The 26,578-nt window shown below is 41.5% G+C and overlaps 2 protein-coding genes and 1 long non-coding RNA gene across 4 annotated transcripts in view; 2 read left to right on the forward strand and 1 right to left on the reverse strand.

The window, feature by feature from the left end:
- Positions 1–7,358, reverse strand: part of SNX3 (sorting nexin 3) — a 17,239-nt gene extending 9,881 nt beyond the window's left edge. Inside the window, exon 1 of the mRNA XM_040550969.1 lies at positions 7,073–7,358. Within this exon, the coding sequence (XP_040406903.1) occupies positions 7,073–7,234 (162 nt within the window). The 5' untranslated portion in view covers positions 7,235–7,358. The remainder of the gene's footprint in view (positions 1–7,072) is intronic.
- A 12-nt stretch (positions 7,359–7,370) lies between these two features.
- LOC121067020 lies at positions 7,371–12,580 on the forward strand. Its single transcript, XR_005818069.1, has 3 exons — positions 7,371–7,998; positions 9,751–9,829; positions 9,923–12,580. It is a non-coding gene; the product is annotated as an uncharacterized LOC121067020 (long non-coding RNA).
- An 854-nt stretch (positions 12,581–13,434) lies between these two features.
- AFG1L (AFG1 like ATPase) overlaps positions 13,435–26,578 on the forward strand; it is a 66,062-nt gene continuing 52,918 nt past the window's right edge. The window contains exons 1-2 of one of the 2 annotated variants that reach the window (XM_040550968.1): positions 13,435–13,595; positions 20,088–20,314. In XM_040550968.1, coding sequence (XP_040406902.1) covers positions 13,517–13,595; positions 20,088–20,314 — 306 coding nt within the window. In that variant the 5' untranslated portion in view covers positions 13,435–13,516. The remainder of the gene's footprint in view (positions 13,596–20,087; positions 20,315–26,578) is intronic. The other variant, XM_040550967.1, reaches the window with a different exon arrangement.

Raw genomic sequence — 26,578 nt, forward strand, 5'->3', positions numbered from 1 at the left:
CCTAAGACCCTAAAGAAACCTGACCAGATTTAGAAGCTCAGATTTTAAGAACAATGCCAACTTAAGCTATACCAAGCTCTGCAGAGCTTCTCACTCCACAGTACTGAGACACAGACCTAGGATGGTTTCCAACCTGAAGACTAAAACAGTAAAATCCTAAAAGTAATGCAACCAGGTAATTGCAAAAAGTAATTGCAAAGCAGGTTCTGGACAACTGAACTACGGTGTGCCACAGTCAAAACGTTCAAAGCGGGATAAGCCCTAATATTAGGTGAAAAGATTGCTTAGTGATTTCTTGTTCTGAAGGTTGCATCCTCAGAAGCCAAAGCTAAAAACAGCAGCCCACTTTAAAACAAACTAATTCAGGCAAAGGCTTTTATACCAGCCAGCCAGAATTAGTAAATCCAGGTAGTTATTTCAGGGTTTGCAAGCCAGAGCCTCCTCTGAAATATCAAGCATTCCTTTTGACAGTCCCTTTGCTTTTACACAACTGCCAGGTAAAAGTGCCCTATGCTCAGGTTTGGCCTACTCTCAGGCCAACTTCTTTATTTCTCAATGAGAAAGACTGAATATTCAGTTGTTTCAGCACCATTAGCTCGCAGCTATTGATTACGGCCAAATGGGCAGAAAAAAGCACAGTGCATTGGTGCTCTTGATTGTTTTTACTACAAAAGTTTTCAAGCGCTTTGTGAGCTACAGACTGTCTAGTATCCCTACATGTGCATAACCATACAAGAAACAGATAATATACCTCCTCCCATACTAGTTACTTAAGTAGCCAAAAAAATCTCTTGGTATCTCCAGAAGTAATAGTCACATCCTTAAGTAACCACCTCACAGCCACAGTAAAGATCCTGTTCAGTAATTTACCACCCTCAGGGGGTGCTGCAACTTAGGCCCATACAAAGAGTCCTTGAAACTTTATTTGCAGATACAGAAGTGGCTTAAAACCACAACATCTAGCTTCATTTTCCATGAATTTCAGAGCAAAGCTGCTATACATTTACAGATCTACTTTCAAGATTGGTCATGAAGCCAACAAGCTGCTGCTATGAACGCCAGATGCTCCCACAACAGGAGTTGTGAGCTGGGTTCTCAAGAAAAAGTCACTGGAAGAACATGCTCATGGGCCTGTCCATGGTTTGCAATATTTGTTTATATAACAAATATTGCCTGGATTTACAACAAATAATGTCAAGATCAGAAGATCAGGGCTTCTCCATCCTTCTCACATCAAAAAGTTACAGCAGCAACTTCAGACCGAGTGCTGTAGCTTCACGTGGCATTTGGATTAGGTACTTGCTGAAACAGCCTTCAGCAGAACAGGCATTGCAGTATCAAGTGGAAAAAAACTTTAAGGAAAATACTTTCTCTACAGTTCAAAGCTCATAAGTCTGCTCTGTATTATTTATTTCGCCTGATGAAAAACAGGAGACCCCTGACTGTTCTAAAGTTCAAGCTGACACTTTTTTGGCAAGCCAGCTAAAAATAAAGATGTATCAAAAAAACCTCTGGCATCACATGCCTACCTGGATCACAGCCACTTGTCCTACAAAGATTAGCCATTGTTCTGTTTGATTTGGTCTGTTCAGCACTGCACTAGAGTGCACTCTTAATACATGACAATCAAGGCCCGCATTGTATGAGCAGAAAGAAAAAAGAGTCCAAGTCACCAGTTAAACTAATATACTAATAAGAAGTGCTATTCAAAGACTTGGTTATTTTATTTACACAGTAACAGACATCAACACCAAGCTAGTTCAGTACCTTCGGACTAGGTTCCTGAGTCTAGTTGAAACAGAAAAATCAGCTGCTCAGAGCAAATACATGGAATAGAGCTGTAAGTCTACTCTCCTTGCTTTGGAAGTTTATTTCATCCAAGAGGTGCCAGTTCTTGCTCTCCCTAGTCAGTATCCTGGGAATGTGCAAGCCTGTCAGATATTGTTCTGAACTATTGCTCAAGGGAGCAGTTAATGTTTGTACAGATGCAGTACCTGCAGAACAGAAAGTCACCTGAATCAGTGCATTTTTGTTCTTTGAAGAGGATTCTGAACAGCCACAAGTATCTAGAGTAGTGCATTAAAAGAATAATTAGCTGCAGTTAGAACAGTCTTGCAGCGTGATGCAAGATCTGCAGTACTACAGAGAACTCCTGCTGATTGTGCATCCCTAACCATACCCACCCTGAGTCAGTGTTTAGTCATTACTCCGCCACAAGCGCCACAGACTGCAAAACTGAACGACACTGAAGTGAACTATGTGCACCAGCGGAGTATTCTTCGCTTGGCAGGAGAAGTCTACAACTCTCTAGCCCCTGCTGAACACAAGGGCAGGAAATTTGCTACTGCTCAAGGACAAAGCATGTCAGAGACACATTCACTAGCTCAAGAGCACCATGCGTAAGACAAGTGCTTTCTGAGCTAGTTATACTCTCAGTTCATTAAGCAGCTTACTCTGGATTGAATTGATCACAGAACTACTATCAGCGTGCTGAAATGCAAATACTGTATCGAGCTAGGTCCTGAAAAAAAATGTCTTAAGATGAGAACAGGCTTTCAAAAGTAACTGAAGTTTAGCTGTAATTTGATTTACTTCCCTAATCCTTTGAGCCCAACACTATTCTTAACACTGTGAGCACTTCACAGCCTGTGCTCACTTCCTTCCCCACGTTTCGCCTCCAGAGCCACGTACCCCACAGGTCCACAGAAGCCTTTCTGCAGAACATATAGGGAAGCTGACCACTGCCTCACAGAGCATGGGTTCCACCTTAGTAATGCATTTCATGTCTGGAAGCACAACAGCAAGGCGTTAGGTTTCTACACAAGACAAGCCACTGAACTGCGAAACCTCATGAAGCTGAGGTGTGCCATTAGTGCTGAGTTTAAACATGCTGATTAGAGGCAATTCAATAGTAATGATCAGAATTAAGAAATCAAAAGGCTTTTTATTTGACCTCGCTTTAACTAATGGAATTCAGATACTTGGATTAGTAGCTCTTATAACAGATGCTTTATTTTAGTGCTGTCAGCTTGAGTATTAATGACTTCTCTACAAGTTCTCACCAATCATAAATGGATAAATTTAACCTTTTATTTCAAGTGACAAACCTGATTCAGATGGCAGCACAGAAGTCAGTTTTGCAGAAACAATAACTGATGAATTGGTGTTAATAAACAGGCGTCTTTCCAAATGTAGAAAGCTCCTAGGTAATCTGTATGCTTTGCCAACACTCACCAGCACGCTCATCTCCTGTGGCACTGCTTTTACAGTGGGTGTATGGTTCTGTGGTGTCGCCAATTGCTGGCACCACAGTCAGCTTGTAAAGCTTAAGTCTTGTCCCCTTAAAGGGATTTAGCAACTGAAGCTCCTGCACAGAATCCTGCTGACCCACTTACCAGTAACACTGCTGCTCTCAACTGCAGTACAGGTCTGGTAGTATCTTCAGGTATGCTCTAAGATGGTAATGTAGCAGCTGCCATTTGTTCTACTTTTGTTTCCTGACATTCAGAAGGACAGACTAGCGTACAGTCCATACATAGTAACAGGTATTCCCACGCTTTGCTCAAGTGTGCTGACATGCCCACCCTGAAAAGGCGTAACAAGTGGGAGGAAAATCTCCTCTAGAGGTAGCTTTTGCCCTCTTAGAGAAGAGGCTGCTCATTCCCAAAAAAAAAGCTAGTAAGGACTCCTGAGAAATAGCACATGGCACGCAAGCTTATTTCCACTCTAAACATAACTGTTAGCTCACGTTTCTCCTTTAGAGGTAAGGGCAGTGAACTAGTTTGCTATATTACTTTAGCAGACAATCTGCTTTTATCAGTTTTAACCATTGCACAAGCACCACATTGTGACCATCTAGACACCTTTAGATGATGACTTCATTGAGTTTTATTTGTCTGGAAAACACACTCACACTCTGAGCTTTATGCCCTAACTGCATTGTTCTCCTCTTTAGCTCGCCCTAAGCCCTCACACAAAAGATACCTTCGAATGGTATGAACTCACTGCCTAGTGCTGCTGGTGGAAAGCAAATTCTCAAGTACCCTGTCAAGAACATGACCCACTCAGATTTGCTGTTTTAGCACCGCACTTCAACAACAGGACGGTGTTTTCCATCGTTTACCAATACCGAACAAGACATTTGATTCTTACTGCCAAGCTGAAGCTGCACTGTGGTCCCCTATTGCCACACTGAGCACCTCCTGCTGACTGCTGCCGCGGAAAGCTTTCTGTCCTCACCTAATCCAGCTCACTGGGAACCGAGTGTCACTTCATGCAAGTGCAGGCTCAGAAGTCAATACTTCGGCCAACTCCACCCAGCAGCTTTTGCTGGAGGTTTTCAATAGCTATGTGAACAAATCTTTAAAATTAAAAAAATTAAAAAAAAAATTGGCAACTGACCACCTGTGAAGTAAGCTGCCCCACCGGAGCCACTGCATAGGCATTTATCGGCACCACACGTGGGAGAGTTGTCAAAGAACAATGCATTTGCAGTACCAGCCTGCACAAAGACACACGCTATGAAAAAACCCTTTCCTCAGTACTGAACCATGATTGACCTGCTTTGGCAGTAGTATGCAGCTAAGCAGTCTTCTCAAAACATTTGGGTCTCCCATTAGGCTCTTCAAGCCTGAGGTTGAAGAGTAGAGTGACACAAGAACTCAAGCACAAGGCTGCTCCACTTGTTGCCTTCCAAGCAGCAGGTATGCTTCAGCTGCAGTCCTAGCAGAAAGCTTTTGGGAAATGTCACAGCGCTTTACACAAGTACCTTTAGCAAGATATTAGTTATCACACATCAGTTCGAGAGTTTGCTTGCAAGCTCAGCCTTCCTAAGAGACGTTAAACTTTGAGATGTGGACAAAGCAATAAAAATGGAATGACCTTTGAACCAAGTTCAGAAGCACCACGACAATGGTACAAGTCTAATTGCTTCAATGCAAACTCGAGTCTGTGTCCTCTGTGACAGCGTTTGTCTCTACGCCATCTCCAGGCATGACACAAGGCTGCCCAATGGCTTTTACCAGAACTTGTCAGGAGTTGCATCATCCGTTTCTGCACTACCTGACATTTTAGTGTTGATCTAAAACAAAGCCTTCCAGATACGACACAGGTAAGTCAATCCATCTTGTCAGATTTGTTCTGCTGCCATTACCAGCATAGCTGGGGAAGCTGGCATCATCAGCAGCTATTTGCTGTGACCACAAGTAGCTGTGAAACCACAGAGGTCAGTTGGTGGCTCCTGTCTTGTCACGCTTGAACAAGTAAATTGTGCTACAAGATCTGCCTTTTAGAGAGGCAACGCTGGAGTAACTTAAGTTCAAACTCTTCTCCCATGCTGAAATTTGCCCTTCAGCAATATGGTCTGTGCTCTGCTGAGAAGCAAATAATTGACACAAATTTAGACAGTGAACATCATTCTGCACGGCTTGCAGTACCTGCTCTGTAGCCTTCTGGCATACAGAACCAAAACCCACTGCTACAGTTCACGATACCTGTGAGCATATACATCGTGAAGGCACTGTGCATTCAGTAGTGTACAACTGCAAAGAGAACGATCGTCTATGACAGGAGATAACACTGCATGCAACTGTACACATGCATGCAAGGAAGGCAGAAGAAGCAATGTTTACATCGTAAGTGGGTTAGAAAGAAACACAGAGGAAGGTCACAGTATCATTAATGTGTGTTTGTTAAGGCCACTTCTAGATCTTCGCTACAATGGCAACCGAGTATTTTCTACCCCAAACAGGATAGTCTGAACCCATTTGCAGTCCAGAAATCTGGTTTTGCTTTCATTTCCCCTAAAGGACTTCAGTTGGAATTACTTTTTTTTTTTTTTAAATCCCAGCAAGCTCCATTTCATTCTCAAGGACATATCAAGGCTATTACCCTTCTTTTGCATCACCTTTCTTGGATCCTGCAACTGCAAATACTCAGACTTGTGGAAGTAAAAGTCATCAGGTATTTAAGACACAAATATCTCCCAGCAAAGTAAAGAGTTACACCCTCCTTGCTGCTAAGTGGACAGCTAGGGTCCTGGTAATAGTAGTTTAACGTAACACAAGTTGTCTAGTTCTAGTCTGTCCTCACACAGAGGCCAAACTTAAGCTACAATTCCATTTTAGTTTCCTCTTTCTGCCCTACAGATGCATCCTGAAACCTGAGAATAGCTCCCTGAACATGACAGCTTGGGAGCATCAGAATTAGAGAGCTATCTTCTCTGGTAGCTTTGGATCTCAGTTGATTTTTGCATGCTGAAGCAGAAGCACGGTCTGCTGAAAATGTAGGCCTTTAGGACCAGAAAATACACACAGGGTTTTAGTTTAATCTGAAAAATTTTAACAGCCAAGAAGGCAGACCTCAGCCTAAGCATTCCCTGCCATGAAGGCACGTCCACTACGAGCAGAACTCACGTGCAGGAGATCAGGGAGATCTCATCACCTCTCTTAATACCTGTAATAACCGGGCAGCTTCAGCCAGCTGTGACAGGGTGCAGCCACACAAGGCTCAATCACAAGGCACAGAGGAAGACGAAGTGGTAAGAGGTTATCTTCCTCAACACGCCTCATTCCCAGCGGTATAGACCACAAGAATGCCCTTGGGCCTGCCTGAGGCAAGGACCGTGCCATAGATATGCATTTTTCTGCCCACTCCTCCACAGTCTGTTTAGGAAAGCAGAAGCCAAGCCTGGGGAACGCAGCAATGACTCCACACAGCTTTCCCTCAAGCTCAAGGCCACCAGCCCGAGACAGGTCAGCAAACACAGCTCTTATGACTAGGAAAGAATCCAACACCACTGAGAGAAGGCGCTCGGTAGCTCAGGGCACAGAACAGCCCTATTTATGTTCAATTTGGGGCACAAAAGCAGACAGGACCCCCTTATCCCCTATGTGCTTTTTCACCTAGCTTTAACCCGGCCCAGCCCCCGTCACCCACTGCCTGCAACCCGCTGAGGGTGCTGGAGCCTCGGGGGGGGTGGGGGGGGGACCCACCCGCCTCAGCCCACACCTCCCATCCCTGCCTCCCCTCACGCAGCGCCCCGGAGCCCCCCCCGGCCGCCCCCCCCACACACCTTGACGCGGATCTCGTAGGTGGTGAAGCGGCCGCGGCCCACCCCCACGGTCTGCGGGTTGCCCACGTCGATCTCCAGGAAGTTGCTGGGCGGCCCGTAGGCGTCGTTCAGGTTCTGCGGCTTGCTGATCAGCCGCCGGGTGTCCGCGATCGTCTCGGCCATGGCGGAGCGGGCCGCTCTTGCTCCCCCCCCCCCTTCCCCCACGGCCGCCCCCTTCTTTGCCGCCCGCCCGCCTCTCTTATCGCCCCTGCCCGGCAACGCGCACCCACGCCGCCGCCGGCGGATGCGCCCGCCGCCCGCGCGCGAGGCAGCCTGGGTGTTGTAGTCCTCGCGGCACGCCCCCCCTTGGCTACGCGCGCCTTCCGAACTACAAGTCCCGACGTGCGCGGCGGCTGGCAGAGCTTGGTTTCTCGGGCCCGCCCGCAGGCTGTGGGGTTTTAAGGCAAAGAGGGTTTTTAGGGATATATAGCAAAAATAACGGGTAACTGTGAGGTGCAGCTCCTCGCCCCCCGGCCTTAGCGCTGTTCAGTATGGGAGGGGGGTCTAGGGTAGGTTGGCGTATTAGCCAGGAGCGTAGCGCAGGTCAGGTGCTGGGCCTGGCCCCATTGACGTGCTGGGGAGCTCGGGGTGCGTGCAGGTGTGTGGGTGACAGGGGGAGAGGGCGGTGAACCTGGCGTCCTGAGGCAATTTGGGTTAGCAACGACACCTCAGTAACAAACGCACAACAACGTTTGGTTTTCCGCTTTATTATCAGAGGGGAGAACGATAGAGAAACCCAATAGGACAGTTTGCACGACGAAAGAATACAAAGATGTTTGGGACAGCGTTGCTGACAGACCTGGACCAAGCCGTACACGTCAAGATGAAGGAAGAATGCCATGCCATAATCAAGATGTGAAATGCCCAGAGCCAGGCCAAGAGCCTGGGTGAGCGGTGCCAGCACGATCTGTGCAGGCCAGACAGGAGACCCGGCAAAGCCCCTGCCTTGCAAACAAAGCCAGGATGACTGCCCCAAGCTGGAATGGCCTCAAGTTGCGCCAGGGGAGGTTTAGGTTGGAAATGAGGAGACATTTCTTCTCAGAAGAGGAGTCATGCACTGAAACGGGTTGCCTGGGGAAGTGGTGGTGTCACCATCCCTGGGGGTGTTCAAGGAAAGGTTGGACCTGGCGCTTAGGGACATGGTTCAGTGGGTGACATTGGTGGTAGGGGGACAGTTGGACCAGATGATCTTGAAGGTCTTTTCCAACCCTAATGATTCTAAGCGAGGTGGCAAGGCAATGTGGTCTGCAGCAGTGTTAAGGCTTTTGGCAACAGCAAATTCTTCAGTTTTCACAAATGACACGCATTTAATGGCAGCATAACAGACTGTCTCAGTTGTTATAGCTTACAGAGCAAAGAGTTTGCTCACATTTCATTTGTAAAGGGTAAGAAAGGAAAACTGTGTTCCCAGAAAAACATAAGTGGCACTTTAGGACCTTGACGAAAGATAAAAAGGTTTAAAAAAACAAAGAAAGGGAGAATTGGGAGTGATGGGATCCTTCCGTGCAAAGACATAAAGTCGCTGCTGCTTTTGTACCTGACTCAAGTAAATAGTGTGTTACTGTAAAGGAAACATTGCCAAAAGAAGTGGAAAGTTTTGCCTTCTTGCTGCACCTAGGACATCAGTAAACAGAAATTATGTTAACCCACTGCTAATATTTCTAAATGACTCTATCATTGTAGAGACTTTCCAGATTTATTTTTATTTATATATTTACATATCTGCCAACAGTACCCGTACCCCTCCAATAAGTAAATAGATATATCATTTTCCTACCTTCCTTATGAAAGAGTTCGAGTACACTCTATTCGAGTACACTCAACTACAATCCAGGTAGAATGAGACTGTAGAAAAACTAGTTTTGTTTTTTTTTTTTTTTTTCTAAGAATTCGTGTCTAGGCAGTAGGCCAAATGGCAAGATTCCCACAAATCACACCCAAGAGACCCAAATTTAACATCCAGCAAGTTTCGTTAGAGGTTGTCTATGATAATAAAAAGATAATCGAGAGGCTGGCATGAACCCAAGGTACAAAAATAGCCCACCCACATAACCAGAATGCAGTAGGTGGTTTGCTTGGTAACTTTTCTCTGAATTTCTTGCTCATCACTCCTCCAGTGTAATTCTCGCCCTTAGTAGTGCATCTTCCTTACTTCCTTTCTTTCTGCTAATAGCTGCCAACTATTCACTTTATAATTATAAAGAGAAATTAAGCTGACAGAGTTTTAAATAGCGGCAGTGAAAAGAAGCCTCACCTGAATTATACTAGTTATTAAACTGGTTTTGCAACAAGGCAAGAAGAACTCGTGAATTCTACTGAGATTACTTATGCACACATCTGCATACACTTCTGTTTGTTACAGAACCTCTGCTACCACATCTGACTGTAAACATGAAAATACGGCAGAGCACTGGTCCTATCTTAAGTATAATATATGGCCTATCTAGTTTCATTTTGCATTCGAAAGAATAAAAAAGTGCCTAATATTGCACACTTGGGGAGTTGGTGAGCATATGATGAATGATGAGTATAATTTGTTCTCACACTGAGTAAATACTGTTAACAGTGAGCCTTAAGCTGACTGCTTTTCTCACAGCATACTGTCTTAGCAGCATTGTTCTGTCTGCCTTTCCTAACAGAGACAACTGGTGGTGGAGAGCCATATGGAGGCAAGTGACAGGGAGTGAATGTTTTAGTGCCCATGTGTCAATAGTATTGGTAAGTAAGGAGGTTACAGGCATTTGGTAAGTTCTCCCATCTCTGTTTTTTTGTTTGGTTGGTTGATGTTTTGTTTTCCCATGATCTTAACAGGATTCAGCTAGAAATCCTCAGACCTGGCTAGCCCCACCAGGAAAGCACGTATGCCACACTGGCTGGCTAATGGGGCAAAGAGGAGGGAATGAAGGTTCAGGGAAAATCAGAGTCCTGTGAGCTCCCTTGTTTCCTTCTACCCCTCAGAGAATGTGTTTGTTTATTTTGGATTGTGGTTCAGATTTTTTTGTGAACTATGAGATTTACACTATCTTTAGTTGTTTCTGCTTGCTGCAGAGGTTCTTCTCTCAGGATGGAAAAGGTGAGCATAAATTCAAAAAGAAAGTTTAATTCCTTTTCTAACATGAACTTTGAGCCAAATTTCAAATCTGGAGGGAAAGAGGTCAGCTGTGTTTGTCAGTCCAAAGATCATCTGCAGGAAATCAAGCATTCAGAGAAACAACCAGGAGGTTAGGTACTCATGGATGTGTTACTACACATTATTTATTCAGCTATGACAAAAGATTTACTGGCATAACTTCAAGTGGCAATACACCACAGTCTCCTGGCATGCATCCATAGAAGCAAGTATTAACGTATGATTAATTCTTAAATTTGGTACAGTGATATTTCTTAAGTAGTTTGTTGTTTGTTTGTTTTTAAAAGAAAAAAAATGCATTTAACTGGAAAGGGAACCAAATTGCTCTGTTATCCAGCTGGAATTCTCTAGCCTTGTGACAAGTGCCCAAGTTAACACATTTTAGTCAACATAGGCATATTTTGTCAGAATTTGTGAGGAATGCTGACTCAGGATAAGACAAAAACAAACAAACAAAAAAAAAACATTGAACTAATTGTGCAATGCTTTATGTGGAAAAATGACTTCCTGATCCCTGCACTAGCAGCCAGTGCTTTGAAGCATGGTCTTTGGATATCTGCATTCAGCCCTTACCTTCCAGATAAGAATATTTAGTGTATAAATATAATTTGTAATATACACATATATTAACTATTATATTCAATTCCTCTTCTCTCTTTTTACATGATATTGTCCCTTTCAACAGGGGTGATCTGCATATATACTTTTAGATTCCTTATTCTTTAAAATGGCATCCACCTGCTCACAGCTCACAAGTACTTACTTTGTGAACCCCTTTTTCCGAGAGCAGCTGTTTGAGCTGACTGAAATCCAAACTGTAAACCGACAGACAGGTAAAAATGGCTCTAAGTCCATAAATCTGAGAAAATTTTTGCAGCTTAATTAATCTGATAAGCAACAGAGACTATTAATTGCATATTTGTTTTCGTCAGAATAGACGAGGCTAAAATCAAGTTTATCCCAGAGAGTTTTGTCATAACTCCAGAAGAGTGGCTTTTGATGGAAACTGTTGATGAAAACAAGCCACAAAATCCATTTTCTTAGAGTAGGGTGAATGACCAGGCCTAGGTCAAAAGTACCTACATGTATGGGAGCCCAAGACATTCCTGTGGTGGGAACATCTTGGAGCTTTGCAGGCGGGTAAACCCTGATCTGCTTCTGCAGGATTTCAGAGGTCTGGAAGAGATACAAAGATCCTTGGACATATACATCCCCATGGGTTGAGCACACCTGTCTTTACAAAGGAATGAAGTTCATACCTCCAGAGGCCAGAGGAGGCCTTTTATTATTCCTGTTTTTCTTTTTCCTATTGAGGACCACCTATACTTTTGGTTAGCTGGCAGACTAATAATGGGGCTGGGTTAAACAGGCATCAGTCTAATTTCTACACCATTAAAACTTTACTTTTCTGGAGGTGAGTAAAGGGACAGAGATGGTGAATGAAGTGTACAAATGTGCTACAGAATGGATCTCTGTCTGTTATAAGACATCAACCGTAATAATCTACAGAAGTACTGTTCAAATTCCTGTTCTTTTAGGTTACCACCAAAGTGTGATTTTGCCAAATACAGATTCAGTTCCTGGGGTGTGCAATACAGTGAGTGTATCGTGGCATTTCAGAGTTTGTGATGTACAGAAGCATTGCAGAGAGTTTATTCAGTTAGGTAGAAGATGTCTGAACAGACACAAATGGGAAGTTTTTATATGCTGTCTTGGATAGCAAGGTTAAACAGAGAATCTGTTAAGAAAAAAAAACAGTGACAATTTAAATAAATCAGATGTTTTTGCTGAAGATTATGCTGTCATTTTCTCCAATTATTCTTGACATTTCACCCAATCGTATTGTGATCCGAGTTAATAATGGAAGAAAAAGAACAGCTCTTGTTGCCTTGTTTATTCTTTGTTCTGGAGGAGATAAGCTGTTTATAAAGATATTTGTTATTTAAATCACTTTTACTGAAGTTGTTTGTTTCCTTGTCTGAGATTCTAAAAATATTGCAACAATTGTGATGCATCTTTGAAATGTCTATTCACTTCACTATGATTTATACTGAAATTCATTCCTAAATGGGCACAGGTGTTGATAGCTGTAACGTGCTAGAATGAGTCAAAACCAATAAATGCTCAATAAAGGAAAGATGAAAGAAAATGCACTGAAAACAGCTCTTTTAAGATGTGATAAATTGGCATTTTAGTTCAACACTTAATTAGGTATATAACATTGAAGATGTCTCTGGTGCAACTATGTATTTTAAAACAGCTGAACATGTTAGAATAAAACTTCAACCGCTGTTAATATTTTCAAGATCATAAACATTATTTTAAAAATTAGCAATACAATTCAGCGTAATTTACTTTTGTTTGCAATGAGTTCTTCAGTACTTTGATGTAATATTTTGCTATACTCTTATTAAAAAAAAACTGTTGGAGAGTGTTCTATAAAAATGACTCGTTCACTTTCTCATGTTGCGCTGAAATTTACTCTAGAATAAGTTATAGGAGTTCTGATGTTGCAAAGCCAAAAATAAATGAAAGTCTTTCATTTGTGCTTTTACCACAAGAAGACATTTTTTATCTTTTTCTTGTGCACTCAGTAGTTAACATCTATTGAAGCCACACACTTCAGAACACACTTCTGGTGTGTTTCTGACAGGAATGGAGGGCCAGCTAGCAAACAGGCAAATATTATGATGAATGACTCCTGACTGCCAGTGCCCTTTCATGGGAGCGTATACTTTTTTTTTTTTGCATCGTGTCTTTCTGTTAAAAAACCTTTATATAAAGTCCAAATGCAAGTGGGTGGACGAGATAGCCAGCTACCTACCAGATGTGGATGCCTGCTCGCTTTTGTGGAGCTCCCAGGGGCACCAAATGGGCACCTGAGGTGCTTCTGCGAAGGAGAAGCCTTACTGTGGCTGGCCCTATGAGGCTCTGTCAGCACCCAGGTTTGGGAAATCTGCTTTTACGTTAATATATCTCACTGTTGCAGTTTAAATGTATGTTCACACGCATAAAAGTGATTGTACAGCTGTGTGTAGGCGGGATATGACTCTGACCAGGAATATTTCTCCGTTATATTTTACGGCCCACTAATTTAAAGGGAAATAACACAAACTAGAAGTCATCAAAAAAAAAGGAAAAAAAAAAAAAAAGACATTAAGCTGTGAGAACTGCTCCCAGCCGGGTCCACCGGCCTCTCCTTCAGGCGCCTCGCCCCGGGACTCCATTTCCCAGCGCTCCCCGCGCCCCCCAGCCGCCGAGGCCGCGCCGAGAAGATGGCGGCGCCCGTGTCGCCCTTGGTTACTGCGCGCTGCCTGCTGCGGGCTCGGGCGCGGGCCGCCGCCCTGCGGAGAGGTCGGTGCCGCCGGCCCCGCCGGGGGAGGGAGGGCGACCGCAGGGGGCTCGGCGACCGGGGTTGGGCAGGAGGGAGCCGGGATGGGGGGTGCAGGGCGAGCGCGGCTTCTCCGGGAAGGGGACGTACCGGTAACGGGAGCTGCCGGTGCCGGGCTCCGCCGCGGGAGCACAGCCCCGGGGCTCGCTGCGGTGACGGTGCCGCTCTGTGGGTACCTCGTGCCCCGCACGGGAGGGCAGCCCGGGCCGGGGCCTCGCTGTTGGGGTTACTGCAGGGGGAGCGCAGCCCTGCTGCACGGCCGGCGGGGCGAGGAGGGGGCGAGGAGCAGCCTTCCAGTGCCTAAAGGGGGTCTACAGGAAAGCTGGGGAGGGACTCTGTCAGGGGGTGTAGTGAGAGGACAAGGGGTAATGGCGTTAAAGTGAAAGAGAAGAAATTCTTCACTCAGAGGGCGGTGAGGCACTGGCACAGGTTGCCCAGAGAAGCTGTGGGTGCCCCGTCCCTGGAGGTGTTCAAGGCCAGGCTGGATGGGGCTTTGGGCAACCTGGTCTGGTGGGAGGTGTCCCTGCACGTGGCAGGGGGGTGGAACTGGGTGGGCTTTAAGGTCCCTTCCAACCCAAACCAGTCTGTGATTCTGTGATTTTAAATGTGTGTTGTGTTTATTGCTTGCACGTTACCATTTTTAAAAAGTTGTCAGACCAAATCCAGTGGCTTTAGCCACAGTCCCATGCATCCGTAACAGCATCCATATTAAAAGGGAATGTAGTGTCTACATTTATTGTTTGAGAACGTGTGCAGAGTGGCCAGCCACCACTACACTGACCTTGTTTTTATGATCACTGGTTTATAGTAATTTCTTTGATTTTACGATTTGCTTACCGCGCTTCTGTACCTTTTCTTTAATTAAAAGACTTCGCAAGTAATATTTGTGCAAAGCCGCAGTTTCCCTGACAAGCTTTCATGTCTTTCATTTCTAGCTGAGATTGTTGATTGGGCTGTGCATGGAAACAGTACAAGAAATCGTATTTTCATAATAATAACACAGACATCTATGGAAAAATCAGAATTCTAGTTCTACTGTAACACGTTTCTCAAGAAGTTTAAATAGTGAATATATATTCATATAATGCCCTAATGAATGGACTATAAGAAGGCTAAATAAGGGTTAAGTGATTCATCTAAGGTCATATGAGAGGACAGTCTAAGTCCTTGTTCTTATATCGTATTTGCAAACTGATTTGGTCTGCTCATTTCAGCAGCTGTGTATTTAAGAACAGGGACAGTTTCTAAAAGTTGCTTTCTATTACAACACTCCCCACCCCCAAAATTCCTGTGTTTGTGAAAAGCTCTCAAGGCAATATTCTGTCTGTGAAGCAGTAATGAAACAGATGTGATTTCTGGGTTGGCAGTGTGCCTTAACACTGTTCCAGCTTCTTGGTTGTGACCGTCAGCCAAGGTGGCAGTTGTGTGATTTTTATTTATTTATTTATTTACATAGGGGTCATTAGCTTTGGTGCAGTTGTAACCCCAAGGGTGACATCGGTGTAGCTGCAGTTCTTGAACAACTAGTAATTGGAAGTATTTTCTGTCTTTAAGGCTAATAATGATTAACAACTATAGCAAAATATCATAGGAAGTGGTTAATTCTCTCTCTTTTGAGTCTTTCCAGTGTATTTTCTTCAGAATTTGCTGTAATCAAACACAATTTGTGAATGTAGGAGTAATTAGACAAATGTAACTATTCCTAATACTTTAAAAGGTGATGTTGTCTTCTAGCCTTAAGCTCCATAAAGGAAAATTATTTCTGATCCTTCTCACGATACATACGTACAGAACAAAAGTTAAACATGTTTTTTCATAATCAATCCCTTGAAGGGTTTGTTTCAACTTTAATTTGTTTACAAAATTAATAATACATATTTACATGTGTACTGTGTGTGACTGACACTGTAGTGAAGTGAATATCGTAATCTGAAGCTCGATTTACCTTTTGCAATAGGAATTGTTTAACCTTTGCTTCTTTAGCTGGATATTATGTATCTTTTCATGGTTTTCTTTTTTTTTTTTTTCCTTTATATTTCTTTTATATGTAATTCCATTCAAGGTTCACGGTTCTAACAACATGTTTAAAAGATGCTTTGTTCAATAGCAGTAAGGGATCTTGCAGACCAAATTTTAATTGATCTGTGGAGTACGACACTTGTTCTCTCTGAGTAATGAATAATCATTTTAAATGCACAAGATCTTTTTTTGCATAACTTTGAATTTATTAATGTCAGTTTTCAAGGTGTTGGCTTCTGCCCTCATAGACAGAAAAGGTGAAATTTGTCTTAGGGAAGCCCAGGTTCTTTTCCTACCCCCTCAAACACAGGAGAGATAAGGGCCTGCTGGGGGTTTTTGTCATGGGAATTCTCTTCCGATAGACGAGACATCACAGTTCAATAGCTTTCATAATGAAATCCAACTGCTAGGGGAGGAAAGAACAGATTTACCAGGGTGAGTGGTGTTTTTCTCAGTCGCCCTTCTGTGCTCTCATCCTCTTGTCAAGATCAGTTTGATATGCTACAACCCAGCTTCCATTTCAGATTGTCTTACATAAATAACTCTAGTGCCTGCCTCAGCTGTGACTATTGCTCTCAGAAGCAGTGTCATTGAAACTCGCATGCCTTTTTCCTGTGCCCTCTCAGACTTAAGTTCTAAGTGGCAGTAGGAAAGCTCGACAACATACTGATTAATTTTTCAATTTGTTGCTTTTTTCCAGAGCAGAAGGTCTTTGGAGTTAAGAACATTTTTTTTTTATTTTTTTTTCTGTGGGTACTTATCTTTGCAGTGATAAATGAATGCTACTTTATTGAAGGTACCTTAAGTAAGTCACTTTAAGGGAAATTTCTATAGTTTCAGATTGTCATTTCCATTAAGCACTTTTAATTAAGTTTTTGTTGGCTTTGGTGAATTTTTTTTCCTCTGGTTTCTCCAAGCAGGACCCTTTTTGTGTGTGTGTGTGTATCGCAGCAGGTCGTTATTGCAACTTGATCTGCGATGCTTGGATAGACAGGCAGAAAGGCAAATGCAAGCAGCTAGTTTTGTGGCTTGAAGTAAAATGAGATTGGACTAATGTTTTAGGAACAGCAATTCAAAGTTGCAAGCCAGTGGCAATTCTTAAATTAGCATTGAATTTTAGGCAAAATGTGAGAAAATCCAATGCTGTTGTGTAGCCGGGGGGTGGGAAAGATTATGGATAAACACATGGCTCTAGTTTTACATTGTTTTATGTAAAACTGAGTAATGAGTTACATTGAGCTTTTCTGTAGTCCTATCTAGAAAAATACGTAGAAATAGAAAGTGGTTTCTGTGTGTGACATTTAAACATTCAAAAGGGAACTAATACAAGGAAGTAATGGTTTATGTAACATGAATATGTGAAGTAGTAGGAGAGAAAGTGAGTTTTTGCAACGTAGGGAAGGCTGCTAGGATTAATGCACTGAATTGTAGGTAAGTGATTCGTAGTGAAGCAGTAGTTTTCTTGGTATACAATTATGGAAGGTAATTGTCTGGTATTCCTCTGCTATATATTAAAATTTCTAAAAATTCTTTTTCTTTATCCATTCAGGGGTAGATTAGTAAGGAGCTTTAGTGGTGTGGATGGTTTTGCAGTGTGTCCCACAAAATACAGTTTAGAATGGAAGACCCACGTTTTTTTTTCCTCTCTCTAGTTTATCACTTGAATAGCTGTCTTCTGTTCACTTAAAACCCCTACACGCTTTATTTTCTTTCTAGGGACATCTGACTTTGCTTTGCAGCTACACCTTTGAATTTAACACTTGCCAGTTACTGTGTGTCTGCCGGTACCCCCACCAGGTTTAAATCCTACCATTCAATATTATTTTAGGAGAAGAGTGAGTAATTTGTGCCATGACACCCTCTGTCATCACTTGCACATACTGTTCATCTCTGTCATCTGTTAATGACAAAGTATTTTATTCCCATTCCCGGGATGGCTAGCTGTAAGTGCACGTAACCTGAGACAAAACCCACGCTTCTGAGAAGTCCTGCTGGTGTGCTATGTCCATAGCCAGGAAAGTCATGAGCCACAAATGCTTTCTTGTCCCTAAGTCAGCTTTTATTTTTATTTTTTTTCCCTTCTAAAATTCCCTTCTTAAAATTCTCTCTTCATCAGTTGGTCCATTCGCTGCCTTAATTAAGTTTACTGGTTATTTCCTTTTTTCTCTACTCAGTACTGTTCATGTATCTGGAGATAGCTATGTGCTTTTCTTTAGTCTTCTGTAAAGGTTTTATTGAAATTTTTGCAATGAAAAATTCTGAACTCAACTCTCTGAGATCTCTTCAGCTACGGGTGATCTAATTACTTTTAATTCGTAGCAGTAACTCAGCTCCTTCAGGACAGAAGAACGTGGTGAAATTATTGACTACAGATGTAACGACTGACTTCCTTGCTTTGGAGAAACGAAGGTCTTACAATAAATAAATTAATGAAGTTACAATATAAAAGGATAAAATTGTTCAATTAAAACAAATTATTTGGGACAAGTTTAAACTCTTCTTCTGCCCAGTTGAGCCCTCTTATACCTCCTCTGTGGGGTGTGACCCATGGTTTAACAAATACTACTTTAAATAGTCTTCTAGTCTCTCCATTGATTTCGTACCTTTCATGAAATACGGTGAGAAAACTTAAGCGTGTTCCAGGGCAGATCATACCAGTATTGAATAGAACAGGGTTATTTCACGCGTGCTTATGTTTTGCCCCTTGTATCTATATATACACAAACATGCACACACACACCTCGGAGTACTTTCTCCCATATGTAGTAGTGTCACGGTGATGTTTCACTGTCAGTCTGTGATCCAGCATAGCCCTGGATCTTTTTCTGCAGAGCTGCTCTTCAGTTGCTCGTTGTCTGTCTCTTAAGTTAATTTATTTATCCCCCATAAGCACAATACCTGCTTTCACTGTGTTCTATTTCTATTAGGCTTTTTGTCCAGTTGGTCAGAACTGCCTTGCCTTCCAGAGTGTTTGCAACACCCCCCGACTTGGTGTTACCTGCTGGCCCAGTCCATAAACTTTATTTTGCCCGATACAGGTCATGAATGGAAATTCTGAAATGCACCGGGTTGGGATTCTGAGCTCTCTCTGAAACTGGATTGGAAACACGCATCTTGCTTAACTGTAGTACCCATTCATTATGTGTAGTTTTCTAGCTTGTTTTGTACCTGCTCAAAAGTTATTTCACTTGAATCTAGCGTTCCTACTTTATATAGGAGAACACTGTGAGGCCCAAATACAGAGGTGTTAGTGCAATTAAGATGGTTTTCCTTTTTCCAAGCGTGTTATGTGGTCAGAGAGGAAAACTCCTTGCTCCTGAGGAGTTCGTGTTGCTTGTCATTTATCATGTTGTTATCTTAAGTGCTTTTTAAAAAAAAAATAAATAAATCCTATTTGTAATCATTCCAGTGTTTTCCTGTGGTTTAGGTCTGTGTTGACTGACCTATGATTTTTCTGGATTTGTCTTTCTCTTTTTAAAGATCACAGTAGTTTAATTTTTTTGTGTGTGTTTTTGAACCTCACTCGCCATCCAGGAGGCCTGAAAGAAGACTAGAGGCTGTTATGTTGCTTAGGGAGCTTACCTGAAGCATTTAGGGGTGACTTTCAATGGATCTAGCAATGTTCAAATTATTTGAGATTGTTCTGTTTGCTATGTGTTTTTCCAAATCTGTTTCTTTTGTCATTGGTACAAATTATGTTACTCGTGATTATACTTAAGCTTTTAAATTACAGCATAAGCAACACCTTTTCATAAACGCCTTTTCAATGTATTCTGTTGTTAGGTGTCTGATCTTACTGATTTAGCAAGCATTCTCTGTAAGCTTTTTCTTTCATTCCTAGTTATATCATATTTCAAGCCTGGTGATTGTGACTTATTTTTAAATTTAAACAATTTCTGCTTGGGCATGGTCCTGTCTCTTCTAAGTAGAAGATAATGCCAGCAAAGCGGGCTGTGGCATTGCAGGGCTTCACAGTTATTGGTTTGTTTACCGTGGTCTTTGGCTCTTCAAATGTGCTTACAAAACTCATAGGTTGGTCTTATTTAATAGCTTTTAAACTCTGTCTCTTTCAGCCCACCTCTCTAAAGGATTAATCTATTCAGAAAAATGCAATCTGAGAGAATTTTTAAGTGACTTTGCCCCAGTTTGCAACAGAGCTGTCAATGCTTCCCTTACAACAGCACATCCAAATCTTACCATCTTTCCAGCTGGGTTTTTTGTGTGTGTTTTTTTCAGTAATAAAAGTGTTAAGACATACTAAAGGTGTTTTGTAGTAAGAAATTGATTTAATGAAAAAGAAAGGGGTAACGTACTCTAGTGGTTGTCTAGGTAAGTAATATATGTCTGCCTTTGCAAGAACTGTTAACAATGTAGTTTTTTTTTAATGAATATAAGAAGGTACTTCTCTATTAACAAGTCTACTTCTCATTTTACAGCATATGCGAGTCAGGTGGCAGATGAGAAGACAGTCACAGGTACTCTTACAGATGCTAACGCTAGAGCCTTGTTGGTTTGCAGTGGACCTTTGGAACATTACGACTTTCTGATTAAAGAAGAAGAGCTGAAGAATGATGAGCAGCAAAGAAGAGTTGTGCAGCACCTGCAAAAGTTGCACGAGAACCTTAAAGGCTATACCATCAGTTCAAAAAATCTTCTCTCAAAGGTGGGATTTATAATGATGATAAATATTTTTTTGAATTTTTATTTGCTCATAAGGCTGTGCTTAAAAACACAAATTTCTGTCATTAACCTGAGTCTTATTTTTGCAGCTGCGTCTTTACAGGTAGATTGTTGTTCATGTTTGGCTCTCTGTACTTTATTTTTTTCATTTGTAAAATTCCAGAGGCATGCTACCAGCAAACAAATGAAATGTTATTGAAATAATTCTGAAAGAAAATCTTGTGTGATTATGGTTATGTCCACTGTCTGCCTTTCCCAGAATGTTATTTGCCTGTAGGAGAGGGTAGGCTAGGCTAGATACAGTGATAGATAACAGTGCTAACTCAAGCCCTGTGTTTGGGTTACAGACACTGAACATTGATGTGTTGTGTCGTGACAAATGTTCCATGCATAAAAGTGAAATCAGCCATCAGAATCTAAGTAATCCAAGTTAAATAATTTAGCTCTGCAAAACATTATGATATAGATCTGACATGACTTCAAAAATAAAGATTAAAAAAAAATCTGGCCAGTGTTGTTAGTCCCCAGCTGCGGGGCCTAAGAAAAGAAGGCAAGAGGTGTGATCTGCACCCCAGATGTATTTTTGGGGTCGTCTTTTAAAAGAAGCATTAACAAAATTAACATTTTTTAATTTTAGAAGAAGTATTAACAAAAAATCAGGCGTGCACCTGTCCTACAGTGCATTAGCAACCTCAGTGCCTTAGCATTATTACTGCTCCGTGCCTGCTGTTGCACTTCTGTAACTTTTTCCTGGAGTATTTGATGCAATATTTTCCAGAGCTGCTGTGGCAGTACTTTTCTTGTCTTGTTCTCATGCTGTTGTTCTTGTACTGTTTCTCTTGTGGCCTTGCACCTGCAAATTCTGTTAAGTGTTGTTATGGCAGGTTCTCATGGGAAGCAACTAGAACTGGTGTGAGAATGACTTCTCTTCCCCTCCTTTCCTTGCCTCTTGTTTTGTAGACTTTAGTTTATATACCAGAAAATCAAACATAGTGCACGGCAAAGTAGATAAGTCTTTAAATACTTGATAAATATTAGCCCGTGATAGATGTTCACAGAAGCTGAATGACCAGTGAAGGTGCAGCGTTTGCACCTGATTAGCATACCTCTGTCAGCACAGAGTCATAAATAGGAGTGGGGGACACAACTGGGCATTTGAGTGAGTCTGATGAAAATGGTATCATGATGGGGAAAAAAGCATAGAAAAACACTAATTGCCATCATCATCTCGTTTGCTTTCTTGGCCTCTTGCACTCGGGAAATACGTCCTGTGTCAACAGCTTCACTACTCTTCCCAGCCAGTCACTGGGAGTTTTCTGTTCTTTTTCTCTATTGCATGACTTTTGCTTTTATTTTTTTCATTAAAAATAACTTTCACTGTTACAGTCAATGTATGTCATCAGCTTCAGGCTGTGTTAATAGATCTCCACAGCAGCCTCTCTCAGTATCCATTATGCAACACACCTCATCTCATGGGCATAAAACTGTTTGTGTAACTATTGGACTTCTTACTTAACTATATACTTGCCATTGCAACCGCAAATTCACCAATTGCCTGGCACAAATACTGTATTTTGTTTGCGTGGCAAGCTTAAATGGTGTAGCATGAAATCAGGGGAGCCAAAACCTGCAGGGCCTAGATACATCTAAATGACGTGCTGTCCTCTACCTTTTAGATACCAAACTACAAGTTACCAATCTAAGGTTCTTGAAATATATACTAGCTTCAAGGAGTTAAAAAAGCAGAGAATAGAATATTACTATGAGAACAAGTATTACCCCAGTAGAAGTACCTGCTTCAAATAGGCAAGTGTAGCAGGGTACAGAGCCTTGGGACACAGTGCTCATTTATCTGTCTGCCTCTGGTATCCAGTGAAAACTTGAGGCTCATACTTGTAGATGGATATCATGTATCTGCTAATCATATGCTTGACTGAAAATATCACAAATGTCTTCCTGCCTCCTGACAAAAGGAAGCAGACTAGACACCTAGGAAGGAGCTCTTTTTTGTTGATCATAGAATCATAAAGATTGGAAAAGACCTCCAAGATCATCTAGTCCAACTGTGATATACAGAGAGAAGAAACCTGAATGAGAAGTAATTCCAAGACCAGAAGTAAGACACTCTGGAAGGAAAAACACGAGAGTGGTTAATTAAAGGAAGCAAAGTGCTAAGGCAAGTTGGTTCCTAGAGGGCAAGGAGTATGTCTTCGGAAGTTCTGTTCTGAATAAATTAATCCAGCTTTGAGCAGGGAGTTTGACCATGTAGTCTCCTGAGGTCCCTTCCAACATAAACGATTCAATAATTTTGATTTAGGTAAGGGGTTTGGAGCCAAGCAATTGTTTGGAGGATATTTTTACCTTCTCCAGCTGGTACATTAGCTCCTCACATTACTTACCTTTTTACTTAGCCAGCTGGTCAAAAGAGCTTATTCTTCTGCTATGTTTAGCGCTGGTGCAGCCTCACCTTGAAGATTGTGTGCAGTTCTGGGCTCCACTATATAAAAAGGATGTTAAAATCCTTGAAAGCATCCAGGCCAACACAGCTGGTAAAAGGGCTGGAAGGCATGTCTCTGAGTAGAGGCTGAGGACAGCCAGATTTGTCTAGTCTGGAGAAGAGGAGGTTCCTCTGCAACCTCCCATGTTGTCTTGTGTCTTTATAGGCTAACTCTCGAGTCTAAACAAGACTCTTCGTTGACTGTGAGCAACTATTGAAGAAAAGAGAAATTCGCTGTTTCAAAAGCGGTTATTGCTTATCTTTGCTATCCAAAGCAATATTGTGGCATGCCTGAAAGAAAACTGTTTTCCTTTGGTTGTAAGGAGTTCAAGCTGGATTCATAAACCTCTTTTGCTGGTGTGAAGTAGGCAAATTATTTCAATAAGTGTGATCTAACAGGCCAGAGACTTATGTCCGAAGGATGTTTAATGTGAGAAGTTGTTCTTTTTCTTTCTTTTCTCTAGACTTCATCTTAAGCTTTGGCATTGGGCTCATAAGCTCTTAAATCAGATGTTTTAAAACTATCTGCAGACCCTGTACCCAACTAAAAGAGAATGTTGCTCAAAAGGATACCGGTTATTTGGCTTGCTCCCGCATTATCTTTTGGGCATACTGACAAGCTTTTATCCATTTTCATTCTGTAGAGGAGTGACAGAGGAATGATCAGTAGGCTAGCATTTTGATCTTTTCTGGTAAACTGTTTTGGATGTTTGGATATTCTTTTCTAAAAGCTCTGCCTTTGAGAGTAACTTGGAGAGCTGACTCCTGTTAACTGGAGTGCTGTGAATCATCGTAGTTGTTAGAGCAGGTGTCTCGTAATGGTTTGTAGATCAACCGTTATGTGGGTTTGTTTACTGTTTCTTTGATTGGGAAGCATGTAAAGTGAAGCTTTCTTTACTGCTGAGAACAAAGTAATACTAATCTTACTGTATTTAGGAGATTGTGATGGTACTTTTGTCCTTGTGTAGCAGCAGAGCTAACCACAATGAAGCCATCTAACTGACCCTTTCCTAAAAGGAAAAAGTCAAATGCCATTGCTTTAGGGTGGGGATGTGGATTTCCACTACTTTCTCCAAAGCAAGCCTCTCATTGCTTCTGTTCCATTCTTTAATTTCAACCAGCTTTTAGAGATTGTGATACCTGCCAGATAATCCTGCCTTCAGTGAGAATCATAGAATCATTAAGGTTGGAAAAGACCTCCAAGATCATCTGGTCCAACCACTCCCCCTACCACCAGTGCCACCCACTGAACCATGTCCCTAAGCACCACGTCCAACCTTTCCTTGAGCACCCCCAGGGACGGTGACTCCACCACTCCCCCGGGCAACCCGTTCCAATGCCTGACTGCTCTTTCTCAGAAGAAATGTATTTTAAGTTGAGAACTTTTTGCAACTGACTGCAACTGTTAAATCAATTACACATAGTAGGTTGAGGTCTTGCTTTTCCATGAGATTTCTAGAAACTTGACTAACCTACTTCTAGTGTGAAATCTTCAAGGTTGAGAAGAATCTACTGCCACTTCTTAGAAGTATAAGAAAAAAAATAAGATGCACAGCATTTCAAGCATGCTCATTTTTCCGAGTTCTGGCATTGAAGAGAATGTGGTTCAGAGGCTGCAGTGAAAAGAAAAAAAAGGGGGGGAGAAGTGAGGGGGAAGGAGGGAAAATAGGTGTCAACCTCTTTTTGGGTCTGATACTCGCTAGCTCATTACCTCAAATGTAAAGTACTCTGCTAAACTGAGTTATTCCAGTAGAAATTTATTGTGCTTAGGAGTCATTAAAAGAATGGCCTGCTTTGCTTGTATTTATTGTCACCTTTTATCTAAATAGTTTTGTTTACTATAAAGAGTAAAAGTAGAATTAGGGAATAAATATTGATATTAGATATAATAGAAGCATTTCAATGTTTATCTGAGAGACATATCGATTCACAGGCAAAATGTTTCTAAAATAAGCAGTTTTTGGGGAAAAAACAGCTGCTTCCTTTATGATAGTAAAACTATATTTGTTTTATTTTGATAATAGTGTCTTTTGGGCATCAGTTTAGAATGAATTTAAAGGGAAAAACAATTAGTGTGTTGCTGCAAATCAAGTATGCTTCTGTTTTTCAAAATTATTACTCAAATTTGAACAATGACTTTGATCTTCAACTTGGTGAAAGCATGGCCTTGTATGTTGAGATATTTTGAGATCCTCTGAATTGAAGTTCAAGGCCATGAGAGTTTCCATAGATGTTTCAGATCTCTAGCTTTTCAAAATAATACCAATTGGGACATCTTAAGAGTTGTTGAGTTGCTGTACTAATGACTTGAAATAAGCTCAATTATAAGTGAGGTCATGTTTTGAAAAGAGGCATGAACAATAGTAAATGCCATCCAAGACCTTGAAAATGTCTTCAGCTGCAACAGCAACCAAAAAGAAGGTCTGAAAGAGTGGGAGAAAGAGGCAGTTTCGTTAGTGTTTTTTTGTGTATGGATTTTTTGTTTTTGTTTTTGTTTCTATTTTGGTTTGGTTGGTTGATTGGTTTTTTGTTTGTTAGCTTTCTAAGTGCCGTCTGGATACATGTCTCTTGAATTTTGCATATTTTAATTAACCACCTTAACAATGACATGGATTTTCAATTAAAAGTTTCTCAGATCAGTGTGAAATATTCCCAGGAACTGAGTTGTTTTCTTTTGGTGTCTGAGGCAGGCAGTATGGGAGAAGGTGGGTAGATGTTGCATCTTATCAACATAGAAGAAAAAATAGCAAGTTGTGAGTTTTAAGATGTTTTAATGAATATAATTCCATAGAGGAGAGAGGGGATACTAATTGACTGAAGTTCAAACAAGATAAATCTGATGTGATGGAGTCAAAGTAAGGCATTCAGTTACAAAAACAGAAATGTAGAAAATGTTTTGAAAGTGGAGAAGAAAATTCCCTAAGTCTGGGGACACAGATGCGTATGTTTTATGATAGAATAGCGAATATTCTAGCATATGAATGATATATTAAAAAAAAAAAAAGGCCAGTTAACTGATCTATAAAAGGAAAAAAGGTTCCTGCTGTAAGCATGTTCTAATGATGATGAAGCTCAGTGAAACACTTAATTTATGATTTTTTAGGTTACTGCAAAGAATATTATGGGAATGAAGAATCTTGGAGGACTGGAGGGTATTGACACATTAGTGGTGATGCCTTTATTTGAAAGGATGTGGTAAAGCATTCAAAACATACATTTAAAGATTTATATAATCTTATAATTAGTGTTATTTTAATTATTTAATAATTATTATTAATCTAATTTTATAATTCTCTCCTTCAAACTCAAATTCTGTGTATCCCTTGAAGTCTTTGGTTTTGTGCACTTTAAATTTAAGAATGTTAAAGCTTACATCTTATCGCTCTGGCAAAAACAGTGATGTCAGGCAATTGAATACTGATGGGTCAAATATACCTCAGGATTATAGGGAAGTGGGGGATGAGGAGAAGTTCAATGACTTTGTCTTCTGTCTCCCACTCTTCTCCCATTCCTCCATGAAACAGACACATCAATCCTTATTTTAGGGGAGCTGGAGCATCTTCTGCATTAGATTTCCCTCCGTTTTTTTCTTTTGGAGTGTGTGTTTCAGTGGTACCAAGATCAGTCTACTGCCTTCTTCACTCTCAAATACTGTTGGCTTTCTTGACTGCTTTCTGTGGTTTCAAGTGAGCCAACAGCATTGACTGGATTTTATCAGAAATCCTAGTGAAACTTGATCTTTTCCTTGTG

The sequence above is a fragment of the Cygnus olor genome, chromosome 3 (genome assembly GCF_009769625.2).
Source record: "Cygnus olor isolate bCygOlo1 chromosome 3, bCygOlo1.pri.v2, whole genome shotgun sequence".
NCBI classification, from domain to species: domain Eukaryota; kingdom Metazoa; phylum Chordata; class Aves; order Anseriformes; family Anatidae; genus Cygnus; species Cygnus olor.